This window comes from Musa acuminata, chromosome BXJ1-8 (assembly GCF_036884655.1).
Source record: "Musa acuminata AAA Group cultivar baxijiao chromosome BXJ1-8, Cavendish_Baxijiao_AAA, whole genome shotgun sequence".
NCBI lineage: Eukaryota > Viridiplantae > Streptophyta > Magnoliopsida > Zingiberales > Musaceae > Musa > Musa acuminata.
Genome location: NC_088334.1, coordinates 42,400,492 through 42,415,697, shown reverse-complemented (window position 1 = coordinate 42,415,697; position 15,206 = coordinate 42,400,492). Strand labels below are relative to the sequence as shown.

General features: G+C 43.0%; 2 protein-coding genes across 4 annotated transcripts; both read left to right on the top strand.

Moving 5' to 3' along the window:
• Nucleotides 1-4,556: 4,556 nt before the first annotated feature.
• On the top strand, nt 4,557-9,156 carry LOC135587908 (14-3-3-like protein D). Its single transcript, XM_065079766.1, has 7 exons — nt 4,557-4,716; nt 4,822-5,128; nt 5,208-5,295; nt 6,906-7,015; nt 7,113-7,261; nt 8,684-8,721; nt 8,839-9,156. Exons 1-7 carry the CDS (start codon nt 4,644-4,646, stop codon nt 8,845-8,847), a joined length of 774 nt encoding a protein of 257 aa, XP_064935838.1. The 5' UTR covers nt 4,557-4,643; the 3' UTR covers nt 8,848-9,156.
• A 684-nt stretch (nt 9,157-9,840) lies between these two features.
• Nucleotides 9,841-15,118, top strand: LOC135587907 (E3 ubiquitin-protein ligase GW2-like). Of its 3 annotated transcripts, none has more exons than XM_065079764.1 (9): nt 9,841-10,063; nt 10,341-10,829; nt 10,982-11,033; nt 11,160-11,205; nt 11,297-11,378; nt 11,482-11,623; nt 11,744-11,846; nt 13,540-13,606; nt 14,305-15,118. In XM_065079764.1, exons 2-9 carry the CDS (start codon nt 10,638-10,640, stop codon nt 14,854-14,856), a joined length of 1,236 nt encoding a protein of 411 aa, XP_064935836.1. In that variant the 5' UTR covers nt 9,841-10,063; nt 10,341-10,637; the 3' UTR covers nt 14,857-15,118. The 3 variants fall into 3 exon arrangements, with proteins under 3 accessions (XP_064935836.1, XP_064935835.1, XP_064935837.1); XM_065079763.1 differs by having other exon boundaries at nt 9,842-10,063; nt 11,482-11,641; XM_065079765.1 differs by lacking the exon at nt 9,841-10,063 and having other exon boundaries at nt 10,756-10,829; nt 11,095-11,205; nt 11,482-11,641.
• The last annotated feature ends 88 nt before the right edge of the window (nt 15,119-15,206 follow it).

The window sequence follows — 15,206 nt, the reverse complement described above, 5'->3', positions numbered from 1 at the left end:
CATAGGTTACTCGAGAGGGACATCGTGATAACCGGATAGACTGGTGTGCTGTATACCCGTCCATATGATGGATGCAGCTGGTCTCATAGCTGCTCGTGTAGGGACACAAGGGATACAGTACAGGTGCTCATTGGAGAATGAGTTCACTGATTGATCCGCTTACGGAATGCTGGATGGTTGATGATGCCTTATTGTCAGACAACGATTCCGTAGTCCTAGTGGTGTATCTGGTTCTTAGACTTGAGACACCAAGGATGTCCTGTATGAGTGCTCCACTCTTTGATACCAGACTTATAGGTTTGGCTGTTCCCAGATCTAGTACAGCTGGTCATTGGGAGTGGTAGTCGACCTTACGAGGGCTATTGAGTGTCGATAGAGGATCATCCACTCTCGGTATCATGAGAGGAATATCCCATGTGTTCTTGCTCAGACAAATCCCTGGCCAGGGTCATTCGGGTTGAGAGAGAAAGAGTTCTCCGGGAGAATCCGATTAGAGCGAGACTCAAGTAGAAACCGTATGGGTCTGACAGCACCATGCTCGATATACGGTCTCTGGGATATTAGATGGATAAGGGACTATAGGTACATGGTAACTGAGGACAGACAGGTCCAATGGATTGGATTCCCCTGTATCGTCTGGGGACTACGGCGTAGTGGCCTAGTACTTCCGTAGTCGATGAGTCGAGTGAATTATTACAGAGATAATAATTCACTTAGTTAGAAGGAGTTCTGACAGGTATGACTCACGGCCAGCTCGATATTGGGCCTAGAGGGTCACACACATATGGTAGGCATTGCGATGAGTAGAGGTTCGGATATGAGATATCCGACGGAGCCCTTGTCTTATTGGATGCAGATCAAATACCCACTAGGGAAAGGACCCATTAGGGTTTTGACACGGGATCTCTATAAATAGGAGGGATTCACAGCCTCATAGGCTAGAGTCTTTGCTTGCCCTTCCTATTCTCCTCTCCCTCTCCACCTCAGAGTAGGCCTGGAGTTTTGAGGAGCGTCGTCGCAACCCTGCTGTGTGGATCACCGCTAGAGAGGAGGACGCTTGACCTCCTTCACCCTCTCCTGAGGATCTGCAAGGAAACAGGGATATACGATCTCCCTAGGTAACACAATCTCTATACGCAGTTTTGTGTTTTGCGGATTTTGCGCACCAATCTTCGCACGACGACGAACATCTTTTTGGGAATCGGGGATTTTTGTTTTCTTGTTCTTCCGCTGCGCATATGATGTCGCCCCCCATGATTTCCCAACACGATCAAGGTCAGGGACCTCGACCTCCAAAAGGTAGAGGTGAGCGACCTGACCCGAGCGAGAGCAAAACTCGTGCCTAACTGGGAAGACCCCTATCAAGTCTACGACGTGGTCCAAGAAGGGACCTACCGATAAGAGACTATGGAGGAAAACCCCCTGGCAAGAACGTGGAGCACGGCGAATCTAAAAAAGTTCTACCCATAAAAGAAGTGAGTCGGGGTGCAGGGAAGACACATATTGTACGAAATATGCACATCCACAACCGGAAAAGATAAGTCAAAATTCCAAAATAAGAGTTTTTTCTGATGAAAAAGAAATACATATTGTGGTCGGGCGATACAGTTCCAAAACTCGACCCGACCAAAGCAAAAGAAAAAAGGGAAAGCCCTTAGTTCGGAGGAGGAGCCTCGGGCCTATCATCAAAGGGGACGTTTGCCGGCATATCAACGTCCTAATCCTCCGGGTGCTCGGAAAATGGGTCTGACTCCAATTCTAAGTCCGGGTACCTCGCTCAAAAGAGAGCACAGGCCACCCGGTACCCGAACTCATATGTGGCCCGCCCCGACCTCACCAGGTCGTGTTCGAACCTAGCGGACGCCTTGTACTTAGCGATTGCCCCCTCGATCTTCTAGGATAGCGCCAACGGCTCCTCCTTCAGGACCTCTTCAGTGGCCCAAGCCGAAGACTTGGCAGTCTCGACATCGTGGGAGAGGGTCAGCAGCTCGTCATCCAGTGTCCGAATACGTGATGGGCTTTCCTCCAACTTGGTATTCAAATGGCTCACCTCCTCATCCAGGGCCAAGGTGCGCTCTTTGACTACAGCAACGGCCTCCGGGCCCCCCCCCGGCCTTCAGCTCCAGGTTCTCCAAGCGAAGGGTAGCGTAGACGTCCGACTGACACTCGATCATCCGCCTGGTGTTGAGGACCCGGTCGATCAGTGCCATGGTATAGTGTTGGCCTTGCACAAAGATCAGTGTTATGACCTACACAAGGAAGGATCGAGCAAGGAAAGAAAACTGCCACCTACCTAGACAAGTGACTTGGCCACCCGGTCCGCCAGCACTTCCGAGGGGGAGCAGTAAAGATCCTTTGCCATGGCCAGATGAAGCGACCCTCGGATGAACTCTTGGGCAGTTGGCCCGTCGCCCGAGATGCAACTGTCGGCCTTGAGAGTCGCCCACCAAGAGGTGTAGGGGTTCCCGGCTCCCCAACCGGAAGGTCAGCCATGTTTAGGGCCTGGTGCTGCTCGCCTTCGGCCTGCAAATGGATGCAGCACAGATCCCGCATCGAAGTCGAGCGCGCCAATGCCCTCCTGGAAGGGTCGCCATCGGACGACCCGGTCGCCCCCTTCCCCCTCGTGCTCCCCGAACCCTCGCCTTGGGGAGCAGCCCCCGACGATTCTGGGATGGCGCTTGCACGAGCAGTCGGGTCTGCAGGCATCCTTCGGACCAAGGTCTTTGTCTTCTTCAGAGGGCGACCCATTGCCGGAGACCCCAATGTCCTCTTTGGAGTGCCCTCCTATGGGACACCCCCAGCTCTGGAACCCTCCCCGTCCCGAGGTGCTAGCACAGCGGCCTTGGCGCTAGGCGTCTTCTTCATCGATCGAAGATCCACCATCTCTGCAAAAAATATCGGTCGGTCAGATAGTTCGGGATGAAGGACTGAAGCAAAGGTGATGGCAATCGTTCTGGAAGGGATTTAAAAAGGGCAGGCTACTCCGCTATGAGACCACAAGTGGGCTTCCCGAGGAGAGAGATAGTCACAGCATTTAAAACCCATTATAACCCCTTAGATTCGCTAGATTTACCGGCCTCGGAGCTCCCGCTAGAGGCGTCTCGTCACCCAAAAGCTCCCACCAAAGGCCATTCGAAACAAAAAGTTTCCCGCTAGGTCCCGCGTTGCTCCACCTGGCTCGCCACATGGCACGATGGCATCTAGACAAAACTCGACGCGTCGCCCAACAATGCCACCCAGCCTTCAGTCCTAGCTCCTACCCAGGTCGCTCCAGATCGATTCCCGACTTACGACCCGTCGGCACCAAAACCTGGGTTCGAGTTTAGCCACTCGGCCCACAGCCCCAGTCTTCAACTGAGTCGCTCTAGCTCGATCCTTGACTTGCAACTCGCCAATCCTCTACCGAGTCGCTCCAGCTCAACTCTCGACTTGCAACTCGCCAATCTTCTACCAAGTCGCTCCAGCTCGATCTTTGACTTATGACTCGTCAGATCTCTTACTGAGTTGCTCTAGCTCGATCTCCGACTCGTAACTCGCCGGCCCTAACTTTGAGCCGCGCCAAACCGGTTATTTGACTTACAACACGTCGATCTCATCTCATCTGATCCCAATCACCCGATCAACGGAGCCAACCTCTCCCGAGGCATGGGACGCCGCCCCTCCAAATTGTCTCGCGACGGGCCAATCCAACTTTCCCTCATAAGCAACCAATGCCTCCATGGCATTTCGACCCAGGCATGCCTCTCATCCCCTCAGAGACCCCACGGCATGCCTTGATGGTGGGGGTGGGGTTGGGAAAGGGTCGGCTGGGGCGGTGATTTCATAGAGTTTAGGAACATTGGAAACCATCAAGTGATTACTGGATGATTATGCATCTTATCGCTGTGTATTTTGGCAAGAGAAACCCTTGCAAATATGTCTTTGTTTGTAGTTCTCTCTCTCTCTCTCTCTCTCTCTCTCTCTCTCTCTCTCAAAGCATCCAACGCTTTTCACAATAATAGGATTTGAAATGAACAAAAGGATCGTTTTTTACTCACCGAAAATTAAAATATGTTTTCTTGCTGTTTTCATTTATTGCTTGTAGATTACTAAATTTAATTGAGCGTAGGAAGACAAACATCTAAAGGGTGGGTTTTCAATCAGCACTGCGATTTCAACTGTATTCCTTTTATTGCATTAGGCTTCTCCTTACTTTTTCACAGTATGCATCAAACGTTAAAGAAAAATAATTTAATAAATATATCCATCTTTTAAAAAAATAACAATTTGAGAATTAATCGCATAAAAGAAGAGAGGTTGAAACCATTCTTAATAATGAGCTTTGAATTTGGTAGAAATAGGATGTATACGAACATGAACAAATTTGGTAGAATTTGGCTCGTAATTTTACAGCACGGACAAACTTTTATATGGCTTCGAGTGCCGTTGAATTGAGTTGAGACATCAGACCCGCAGATCCAACGGAGACCAGAGACCCTCCCCGAGGCTTTCCGAATCTTGGCGCACCCTTTGGCCGGCCGGCCGAGAGGTTTAAAAGTTGTCTCTCGGTTTTCCCCTCGGTTTCGTCGGCTTTTGTCGTAAAAAAACACTCCAAGCCTGCTAAAGACCGAGAGGAAGAGGCGATCGATTCGACCCGGCCTCCCATGGCGTCGCAGGGAGATCGCGAGAGCTTTGTCTTCATCGCCAGGCTCGCTGAGCAGGCCGAGCGCTACGATGGTGCGGATCGCATTCCCCCTCCCCTTTCCATGTCTCCAAACCCTAGGTCTGTAGAGGCGCGATCGGATCCTCCAATTAGGGCCTTGGTGATTTTTTCTGGCGCAGATATGGTGGACGCTATGAAGAAGGTGGCGAAGCTCGATGTCGAGCTGACCGTGGAGGAGCGAAACCTGCTGTCGGTGGGGTACAAGAACGTGATCGCGGCGCGGCGGGCCTCGTGGAGGATCCTCTCCTCGATAGAGCAGAAGGAGGAGACCAGGGGGAATGAGCAGCATGTCAAAAATATCAAAGAGTACAGACATAAGGTGGAGGTAGAGCTCTCCGGCGTCTGTAGCGACATTATGACTCTGATCGACGAGCATCTCATCCCATCTTCGTCCGCTGGGGAGTCGTCGGTCTTCTACTATAAGATGTGCGCCACATCTGAGATATTGTGTGAACCTGCGGAAGTTTCTGGTGATTGACCTTTTCTTTTTTTGGCTTGACTATAGGAAGGGAGATTATTATCGCTACTTGGCAGAATTTATGACCGGAAATGAGAGGAAGGAGGCTGCAGATAACTCCCTGAAAGCATATCAGGTGGTACTTTCTTTTAGATTGGACTCTTAAATTTTTAGTTTTGCTTATTGACCCTAGATCTGGTTCCTGTGAAATTCACTGCTTTAAGTATTGATAATTTTATTTTCTGTTCGTAAAATCATATTTTGTTATGCTTCTATGTCAGAGTCATCTATCTGCAGTGTTTGATATCCATTCTTAGGCAATTGATATTAGTTGACTGACTTGATCTTGTGTTGTCAGAGAATATTATGTTCTGTTCTCTTGTGATCTTCTGGTTGATGTTAGATAAATGAATTTATCTTGTTCATTATAGAAGCAGAACTTGTTTCAATTCTGTTATCTTCTGGGTTTCTTATAGTTAGATAAGTTTCTATCTAGTGCCATCTGTTCTCTTCCTTTGTGTCTCTTCATTCTCTTGAAATTTCTTATTGGGATTAATGAAAATCGCATTTGATGAACCTCTTATTGAAGAAAATGATCTAACTTTATTTATAAAATACCCAGGGTTACGAGATAAGAGAAAGAGTGCTTGCAGAACACAACTTTTTTGTGGTCTGATAAATAGTCCTATGCCCAGGTGAAGACGCATAATGAGATGTTCTCTAAAATAGAGGTGATATAATAATGGTACTGTATACCCAAAATATACGGTTCTCTCACCATGTAACTATATGCAAAAGCCACATGCGCAAAGAGATATCATAGCGCCGATGTGTGTCATATCCATTGATTCATATAATCAAGACCTGAATCTCATGCTGCTCCTTGTCATGCTATTGTTCAAGTTGCAAAAAGGTGGCATGATACTAATATAGAAATTCAAAATATATGGTAAATAATTTATTGGTTACCAACCAACAGAAAGGTAGCTCAGCGCATGCGGCATGCAAACTCCCTCGTGTGTAGAGGGGCTGCTTTCATAATTTGAACATGTATCACTTGGGGTGCAATGCTATAAAATCTACTAGGGTTTGATTGAAACAGAATACTGATGTAAACCGAGTCATGATAGAAGTTAACTTTCCCAGAGTGAAACTTTTGACATGGAAAATTATATGTATATTGAAGAATCTTATCCTATTTTAACCTGTCTCAAAAATTGAATATTCTATGAAATGTTGTTCATCAATCTAGAATTGTATTGTTGGGAAGTTGCACAAATATATAGCACGAACAAAGTTATATGGATCTTTGCTTAGGACACCTATCTTATTATCATGTGCCATTTTGACAGTCTCATATTTTGGTTCCTAAAATTATGCTTAGAGAAATGATTCTAAAGAATTAAGTTACTTAGATATATAAGGTAAGCATATCAACCTATATCCAGTCTATTATTCAGATTTAAGCTGCTACTGGTTGATTGGTTTGATTTCTATTTTACAAGTTTGTCTTTTTTTCCATGGTTTATTGCTATTCAATACTAGTTGATGGGAAACCAATTTTGTTGTTTGTCAGTCTTGACTATACTTTTAGTTAGTGCATACTGTGTTTATCCTGGAACAACTGATCGAGATGTGCTATAGTAGGTTCACTTTTTAATCACATTAAAAATAAAAATGAAAACAATGTGTTGCTGTCCTGAATTTTCTGAACATCTTAAACTAACATTTTGAACTTGTAAACAGGCAGCTACCAGTACAGCTGAGGCAGATTTGTCTCCTACACACCCAATTCGACTGGGTTTGGCATTGAATTTTTCCGTCTTCTATTATGAGATCATGAACTCACCTGAAAGGTAGGTAGGACCTGCTGCTGTTTTGGTTATTAGACATCTTTCTGTTCTTTTTATTTTTCTTTGCTGCAGATTTCATTTTGTTAAAATCTGTTACCAGGGCATGTCACCTTGCCAAACAAGCTTTTGATGAAGCAATTTCTGAGCTTGATACATTGAGTGAGGAATCATACAAAGACAGCACATTGATTATGCAACTTCTGAGAGATAATCTCACGTTGTGGACCGCTGACATCCCCGAGGATGGAGGTAATAGAAATTCTAGTGCTGGAGTGATGACCAATTCCCGTACTGATCATGTTGCATTCTGATTTTATTTTTTCACACTATTGCATGGTATATCAGCATGTCTATAGCTATACATAAGCTTAAGGCATAGAACTGTTCTGTGTGGCATTATTTATCATCTTTCTTATATATGAAGTTATATTATAGACTATTTCAGAGCAAAGATGCACATAACACCCCGAAAAAGAGGCGGGAAAATTAGACCCTTTAATTATATTTTAAGAATTCATGTTAATGTGGGAAATACATCCAGATTAGACAAGACTTGATTTTGCAAGATATACAAAATCTTTTTGCACTTATGTGGACTCAAAAAAGGTGCCCCATATCTATCTCATTGATTATTGGGATCAAATCGGAACTGAGAAAGGAATATTGAAAATCAACACCTCAGGTTCATAAAACTACCAGTAGAATTCCATAATTTCTTAGATCCAACTAAATCTGCTGCATAATCATGAAATATTTGGTTCCTTTGCTGAATTCCATTGTTTTAGAAGTAGCTATTTGTTTCCAGTATTTCATCAGCAGATGATGTCTAGAAGGACACGCTGCATATAAATAATGTAAACAGCCATTTTGTGAGATATCTTTACAACACTAAGCTTTAAGTTATTCAAACTTATCCATATTCCTGTATAAGATTGTGATGCCAACAATACTCTTTGTTTTTGAAGTAATTATGTCATTTTTCTCTGATGACTAATTATGTGTAGTCATGTTTGTATGGCACATTCTCATCAAGCATTTATTACTTGGTGCTAAAATATTATGATTTATATCTCATACTGTCACATTTAGTTGTATTTGTCTTAGTTTCTCAAACAATGTTGTCTCTTTTTTATTTTTAAAGTAGCAAATTCAGAAATAGTGTCAACTGGGCTTTGAGGATTCGAATGCAGGTGCTTGCTCTTCATTGGCTGAATGAAAGTATTTATCTCATTCTGTAGAAAAGGAACTTGTGCATAATATATATGGCTTTTGGCAGTGAGATAAGCACAGATAAGATCCTGCTTTTTGATAGGATTTGAGTGAAATGATGATTTTCTTTGGATTTATTATGCCAATATTTGATGGTGCTGTAGGTATATCTCAACCTTTACCAGATGAAACTATACAAAATTCTTGTGGTCTTTTGTGTTCGTGAGATCATTTAGGGAAGCGTGGATTCTTAATGACATTCTATGCATGTTTGATATATTTTTGGAATGTTACGGTGCCAAAATGAATTAACAAAAGCAAAAAAACCTCTATTTTCGTATATCATTTGCTATTTCGCTGAAGTATCATAATTATATATATATATATATATATAAACAGAAAATAATTGATTTTCTTTTATAATTATCTCCTGATTGCTGTTGTTCTTGTTGACCATTGCAGAGGAATATGCAAAGAGTGGCGCAGGTGAAGATGCACAGGTAGTTGTTATGTTTAATTTTATGGCACAAATTTATAATTTTAGAAAAATCATGCTAAGCTTTATAGTGTACGTATCTTCTTTCACTATTTAATGCTCGGAAAACAAAATTTTGCAGAGAGTCTGAGCCATGGCAGGGCTAAGAGAGCAGGGATCAGTCGTCACCGTGGACTTATTGTGGCATATCCTCGTTGCAGATAATTTTCAATCGCTAGCTTTCTTTGGTGTGCCTGTCTGTGTCATAGTTTGAAGTTGATCCCAATGGAATGGCTTGAAAATGACTCTTTTATCTGCAGCTGATTCCATCTTTGTCATCAATGCGGCTGTGTTTTAATTGTTGCCTTGCAGCGTCGCATACTTTGTTTGTGGTCAATAGCTTTCATTTTCAGCCATATGAAATGAACGGATCTGATCTAAAGCAAATGTATTCCGCTAAGCCTCTCTATTTGCAGTACTGTTTGCCCTCTCAGCGTTACATTTTCTTCTTGACGGTGGGTCATTTTGAGGTATATGAATACCTTATTATGAGCTGACACGACAGGAGAAGTTGTCACGGATCATAGCACTGTTCAACTTCGAGGGGTTCAACCGAGAAGCTGTCACGACAGGAGAAGCTCTCTCTCTCTCTGTCTCTCTCTATTTATCTCGTTCCGTGTAAACTTGGGTTGCGTGGACTCTTGGGTATTTGTTTGTTCAACGGCACCGCGGCCATGGATGATCGAGGTGGAAGCCCAGCTTGAAACACTTAGAGCAGTCTGTTAAACCACAGTGGAGGACATCGATGTCATTACGACAAGATCACGCTGTTGACCAACGGACAGTGATATTGTGTAATTCTTGTAGGTGTGCAGTGAAAAGTTGACTTGACTGACCAAGCTAAACAATGTTCTATTTACGGAGTCAAAAACAATGAGCAAGATTAGAGATGTTCTCGACATTTTTCATTCCACAAAACCTTTCTCCCGAGTTCCAAGTTACTTGACAATACCGATCGAAACACACGAGGATGACGTCAGCAAACGAGTGTGGTGGAGTCCCTATTGGGGAATGTAGCCTGCGTCGACGGCGACAGGGGATCAACAATAATATATATATACAAGCAAAGCTATTCATCTCTCTCCCCGTTCACAATCATTCCCTGAATCCTTTCTCGTTCTTCCAAGGGGATCGTACGACCCGAAAGCCTCGGTCCGGCCCCCTTTTTTTTTTTTTTTGGCTTCCCCCTCCTTCCACCTGTCTTTTTGCCTCGGTTCTCCTCTCTCGTCCCCTGTCCTCTTCGCTCGCCTCTCCTCGTGGTGGTGCTCTCTCCCGCTCTCACTCTCCGGTTCTCCCTGTTTCCAAAGGTACGTTTTTTTGTTGTCGAATTTTAGCTTTCGGGGCCCGGGCCAAGAAGCTGGAGGATGGGGGATGGAGGATGGAGTCAGTGAGGCAGAGGGGTGATTTTGATTGACGGGTTGTTTCTTGTTCTTGGCTTCGTGCCTATTCATTGATTAATTCATCGGAGAGGGTTTGACGTGGGATCGATGCGGGTTTTGATGCCCGGAGAGGCGATTCAGGGTTTCTTTTCGGTTATTTTGTTTCTTTTTCTATCTTAGAAAGGTGTTCCATTCCGATATGCAGGCTTTGGGGATTCGTGATGGACATTGGAATCTCGGAAGTGGGATGGAGGCTCGCTGGAGTTTCCCTCTGCGATCCTGAGTGAAGGGCTAGGGTTTGGGAGATTGGATTGTTGTGATTTGGCATATCTGGGAAGAAGATGCATTCTTGGAGTGGAATTAGAATTTATTGTTACTGTTCCTTCATAGGATTTCCGTACGGTTGATAGATTTGAGGAATAAGCGAAAGGGGAAAAGGGATTACTTCTGGGGAGCTCTCTTTAACTTTTTGTTGGTATCCCTTCTGTCGGTGGGGGATTTGATGGGGAATAACATAAGGAGGAGGAGGCAGATGGTGGATGAGAAGTACACGAGGCCGCAGGGGATGTATCGGCATAGGGAGATCGATTATAAGAAGCTGAGGAAGCTCATTCTTGAGTCCAAGTTGGCGCCTTGCTACCCAGGCCTCGAGGAGTATGCTTACGATCTCGAAGAGTGTCCCATCTGCTTTCTGGTTCGTGTCCTCTGTTTGTACCACTACCATCACTGTGCTTCTTTGTTTCTTGATTGATAACTGTCGAGAATTTTAGTTCACGAAGCCTCATCTACTGGCGTGCTTGATGAAATCTCGGATATCTTGATGACATTTTGTTGTTTTGTTTTCAGTTTTACCCAAGTCTTAACCGCTCAAGGTGTTGCATGAAGGGCATATGCACAGGTACTTCAGTTTTCCCTTTTCCCTTTTCTCTTTTTTTATGTCGAAGAATATTTTCTTTCAGATTTCTGGATTGTCCGTATCCATGTCTTTTTTTCGTTCCATCTCTCGAGCTGGATTCTTCTGCAGAGTGCTTTCTTCAGATGAAACCACCACATTCAACTCGCCCATCACAGTATCCTTTGTCTCATTTGTTGATGGACCTGATTCTTATTGTAGCCTATCCTTAATTAACCCTTCTAAATGATTTCTACTTAACATAAAAGATGCCCCTTCTGTAAAACTTCAAACTATGCGGTGGAATACCATGGTGCAAAGACGAAAGAGGAAAAGGGCATGGAGCAAGTCGTAAGTTCTTTACCATATTAGCCTGACATACATCTTGAAATTTGCAAGTGTTCTGTTCCTTGTAAAATAGGTCTTCTTCACCATTGGTTATGCCTATGTGCAGGAAGAGCAGAAGGTTATAGAAGCACAGATAAGGATTCGACAGCAAGAGTTGCAAGATGAAGCAGAAAGGATGAAGAAGAGACAAAACTTAAGTTCATCAAGCAGAACAATGACTCCAACAGATGTGGGACACCATGATATAAGTAATACTTCAACTTCAGGTCTGCTATGCGCTAAATTGTGCCTTTGCATTGTTTGACTGTGCTGTATATGTTTATCAGGAGATGTTTCCCTTTAATTATTCTGTATTGTTTACTCAACAGTGCCATCTATGAAATGCTCAATACAATCGAGTGATCTTGGTTCACGTCAAGCCTCATGCTCTGCACCAGCTAGCACACGCCCTTCACAGTTAAGGCAGAATAGGTACACACAAGTGCAGTTGCATGTTTCTCAGGCTTCTATTTCTTAAATCCTACTTTTTTTGACTGAAGTAATTGACAAAGACTTACAATCATGCATCCACACCTCATTGGTTGGCCTTGGTATAAGAAATTTACTTCTAGAGTCCATGCTTTTGCCCAAGAGCCCTTCGTTCTTCCAAATAGTCAAGATTTTGCCTTCCCTTTGCATATCCTAAAGTTGAAAGTTTTCCTATGCGAAACTTGAATGTTGGGTTGCTACATAAACCATGGGTCTGTCTGTGTTCATATCCTCAAGGGTTTTTCCTGAGCTTCAGTTCTGAATACAGGAGCTTGATATCATCCCTCTTCAGCTAGTTCTATGACCATTGGTAGTCCAGCGCCACTCAGTATGGACCATAATTTTGTCCATTATTGTCTAGTGTATGCACTGCAGGTGTTTACCGATCTTAACTTCATTGATAGGTGCAAATTAAGTTTTCTTAAAAAATCATGAATAAGGGGAAAAAATATTCATTGTCCGCAATGTATGCAATTTCGAATAATACTGTCCGGTACGAGCAGTACGTACCGGTCCATCAGCTGACCGGTACATAGATCGCTCGAGGCGATGCGACGTCGTCTTTTATAATATATATATATATATATACCGAGCGGTATACCACTCGGTATACAATATCGTACCGTACCGAGCTAACGTCGAAATTCCGGTACGGTACGAAATTGCGAACCTTGATTGTCCGTTCCAATAAAGAAAAGGAGATAGATTGTCTTATCTATTGATCCGATGGTACAAAGCTGAATTATAAAAGGTGTGAGTTTTCACTCTCTTCTATACAGATTCACCTGTAAAAGCCTTTAATGGATTGGTGCCTCTCTTTCTTCTCCTCCTTTTTAACTTCGTTGTATACATGTGTAATTTCACTTCAATGCTATTTTGCCAGAACTTTTTGCCAATTATGGTGTTTTACCGAAATCTTTGGAGGCAAGGTAACTTGAGTTTGCTCTTGAAGAAAACTAATATAGTCTAGTCTGGACAATAACCTTCTTTCAGAAATTTTTTTTTCTTAAATATATCTCAACTTAAAAAAAGAAATTAATGCTTATAATATGCTGCAGTCAATAATGTGAAAATGTTAAGAGATAAGATAATTTTGGTTCGCTCTTAATGGTCAAGTGAATGGTTGACCTTTATGCAGGATGTGATTGTCATTACAGCTTTGTTTGTAGAAGAAAAATCCTTTTTACTTTTGAAGTTGCAAGTTACAGAGCTTCTCCCAAAGGTTAAATTTTGTCTTAGTCATTTAGCATCAACAATGGAACTTGCAGACTCCAAGGCATGGCTATTCTTAAATGTTATACTTCATAACAAATTTGTATTAGGTACTTCAAATTTGATCCAAAATAGTGGTATCTAGTTGATATGTCCATGTTTCTATCCTCTCTCTCTCTCTCTCTCTTCCCTTGTTGATTGTTGTCATCCATGAAAGGCTCATTTTACTCTTTTGCTGGATCATCTGGTTTGTTAGATTCTAATGGTCTACTTGCAATGTGCAATGTCTTGGTGAGAATTGCTTATGTCTATTAAGGATTCTTTTTTCTTGATGCACATACCATTCAAGGTGCCGTTTTTGATGTTATTGGGATGTTCTTATCTGTTCATCTCATCTCTTATTTTAGATCTCTGTAAAATACAGGGATAATAACTTGGACCTGGATCTTGAGGATGTAATGGTCCTGGAAGCAATTTGGCTCTCAATTCAGGTAATGCTATCTGATATTTTGAACTTGAAGAATTTTGAGCTAAATGTTTGGTAATTAAAGGCTACATCAAGTCTTTAACTTATAGCTGATGCTTCATTATTTTATTGATAACTTTACACATTTCTGAGTTTTGAAGTAGTCATTTGGATAAAACTTGTTACTTTTATGTAATGATAGATTAAGTGCAGTAATTTCTGCTTTATGGCTGTCTTAATTAGAATTTATGTCTGACGTAGTTCATCAGAGATCTATACATGAGGAACTTCAAATTACTCCTAAATATAATTACTGGTTGAACTACCCAACATTTTGAAAAGAATTACGACAGTCCAAAGAATTTAACTAAAGTGAAAAATTCATCTCTTTAAATTGCAAAGCATGTACGTATTGTGTTTAGGGACTATGTTTTGACCACACTACTTGTTTCTGAGGCTATAAGCACAACCACTTGCATTCACACCTTAGAGATACCTGAGGATATCCCTATGTGGAAGCATGCATTGATCCAGGGGTTATGTGTACATACTAGCAGTTCAACTTTTTCCATGATGTTATTGTGGAAAGGACATCTCTTGTTTGAACCGATGCCTACTAGGTTATCTCCGAGCGGAACCTGTAGCATGATCTGCTGCTGATTTCTTTCTTCTAATAGAACCCTGATTATTATTATTTATTATTATTATTATTCTTATTAACAGGAGCAGGGATCTCAAGGGAATCCAAGTTGTGTTGGCAGCTATTTGCCTAGACCATCCGCCTCAGGAGAATGGCACAGTTCCCATGGAACAGGTCCTATGAGACCATCGTCGTCTGGTGGGTTGGCTTGTGCTGCTGCAGCCTTGGCCGAACGTCAGCATATGCAGGGCAATTCTGCTGTTCATATGGCTATCGATAATGCTGCAGCTTGTGATATGCTCCAGCGGTCGGGCAGCTCACCTCCTGGAATTACAAGGTTTGTACACGATAATCCTTCAGGGCGCTGGACCGAGATATCACCCTACAATGGGAGGGAAGTACATGGACAGGAGTTTGGTGAGTGTTTGGCCGACCACCAGTCAGAGGTGGCTGAAGCAGGAACCAGCTATAACGTCGAAACAGGGGCTATGACAGGTCCACTCTCAGAAGGTGTAAGCATCCCTCCAGGACATTTTGTTCCGGAAAGCTTTGAAGAGCAAATGATGCTGGCCATGGCTGTTTCACTAGCAGAGGCTCGAGCGAGAATGAGCAACCATGGAGTCAGCTTGCTATAGTTGTTAGCTAGCGGTCGGCTGTCATGACCAGCATCCTTCATACGCTTTGGCATTTGTTTTGGGCCCTTCTGCATTTGTTTTTCTTTATATTGGCTGTTGTTTTGTCCCTTCATTGCTGGTTGTTTTCTTATATACATGTGCTAAGACAAGGGAAAAAAGAAAGAACGCAAGATGTGGTGGTAAGGTAAACCTTTAGTGGACTGCAGTCCAGTGTTCATTCAGGTCCAATTGGATGAAGGGCTGTGCCATTTATTTGTCTCTCGTTACATGAAGTTGAGCTTCGATGAAGCAATGTACAGCGGGCCATCTCCAACAGCTGGGAGAGGGCTCTTTGTACATGGTAATAATAA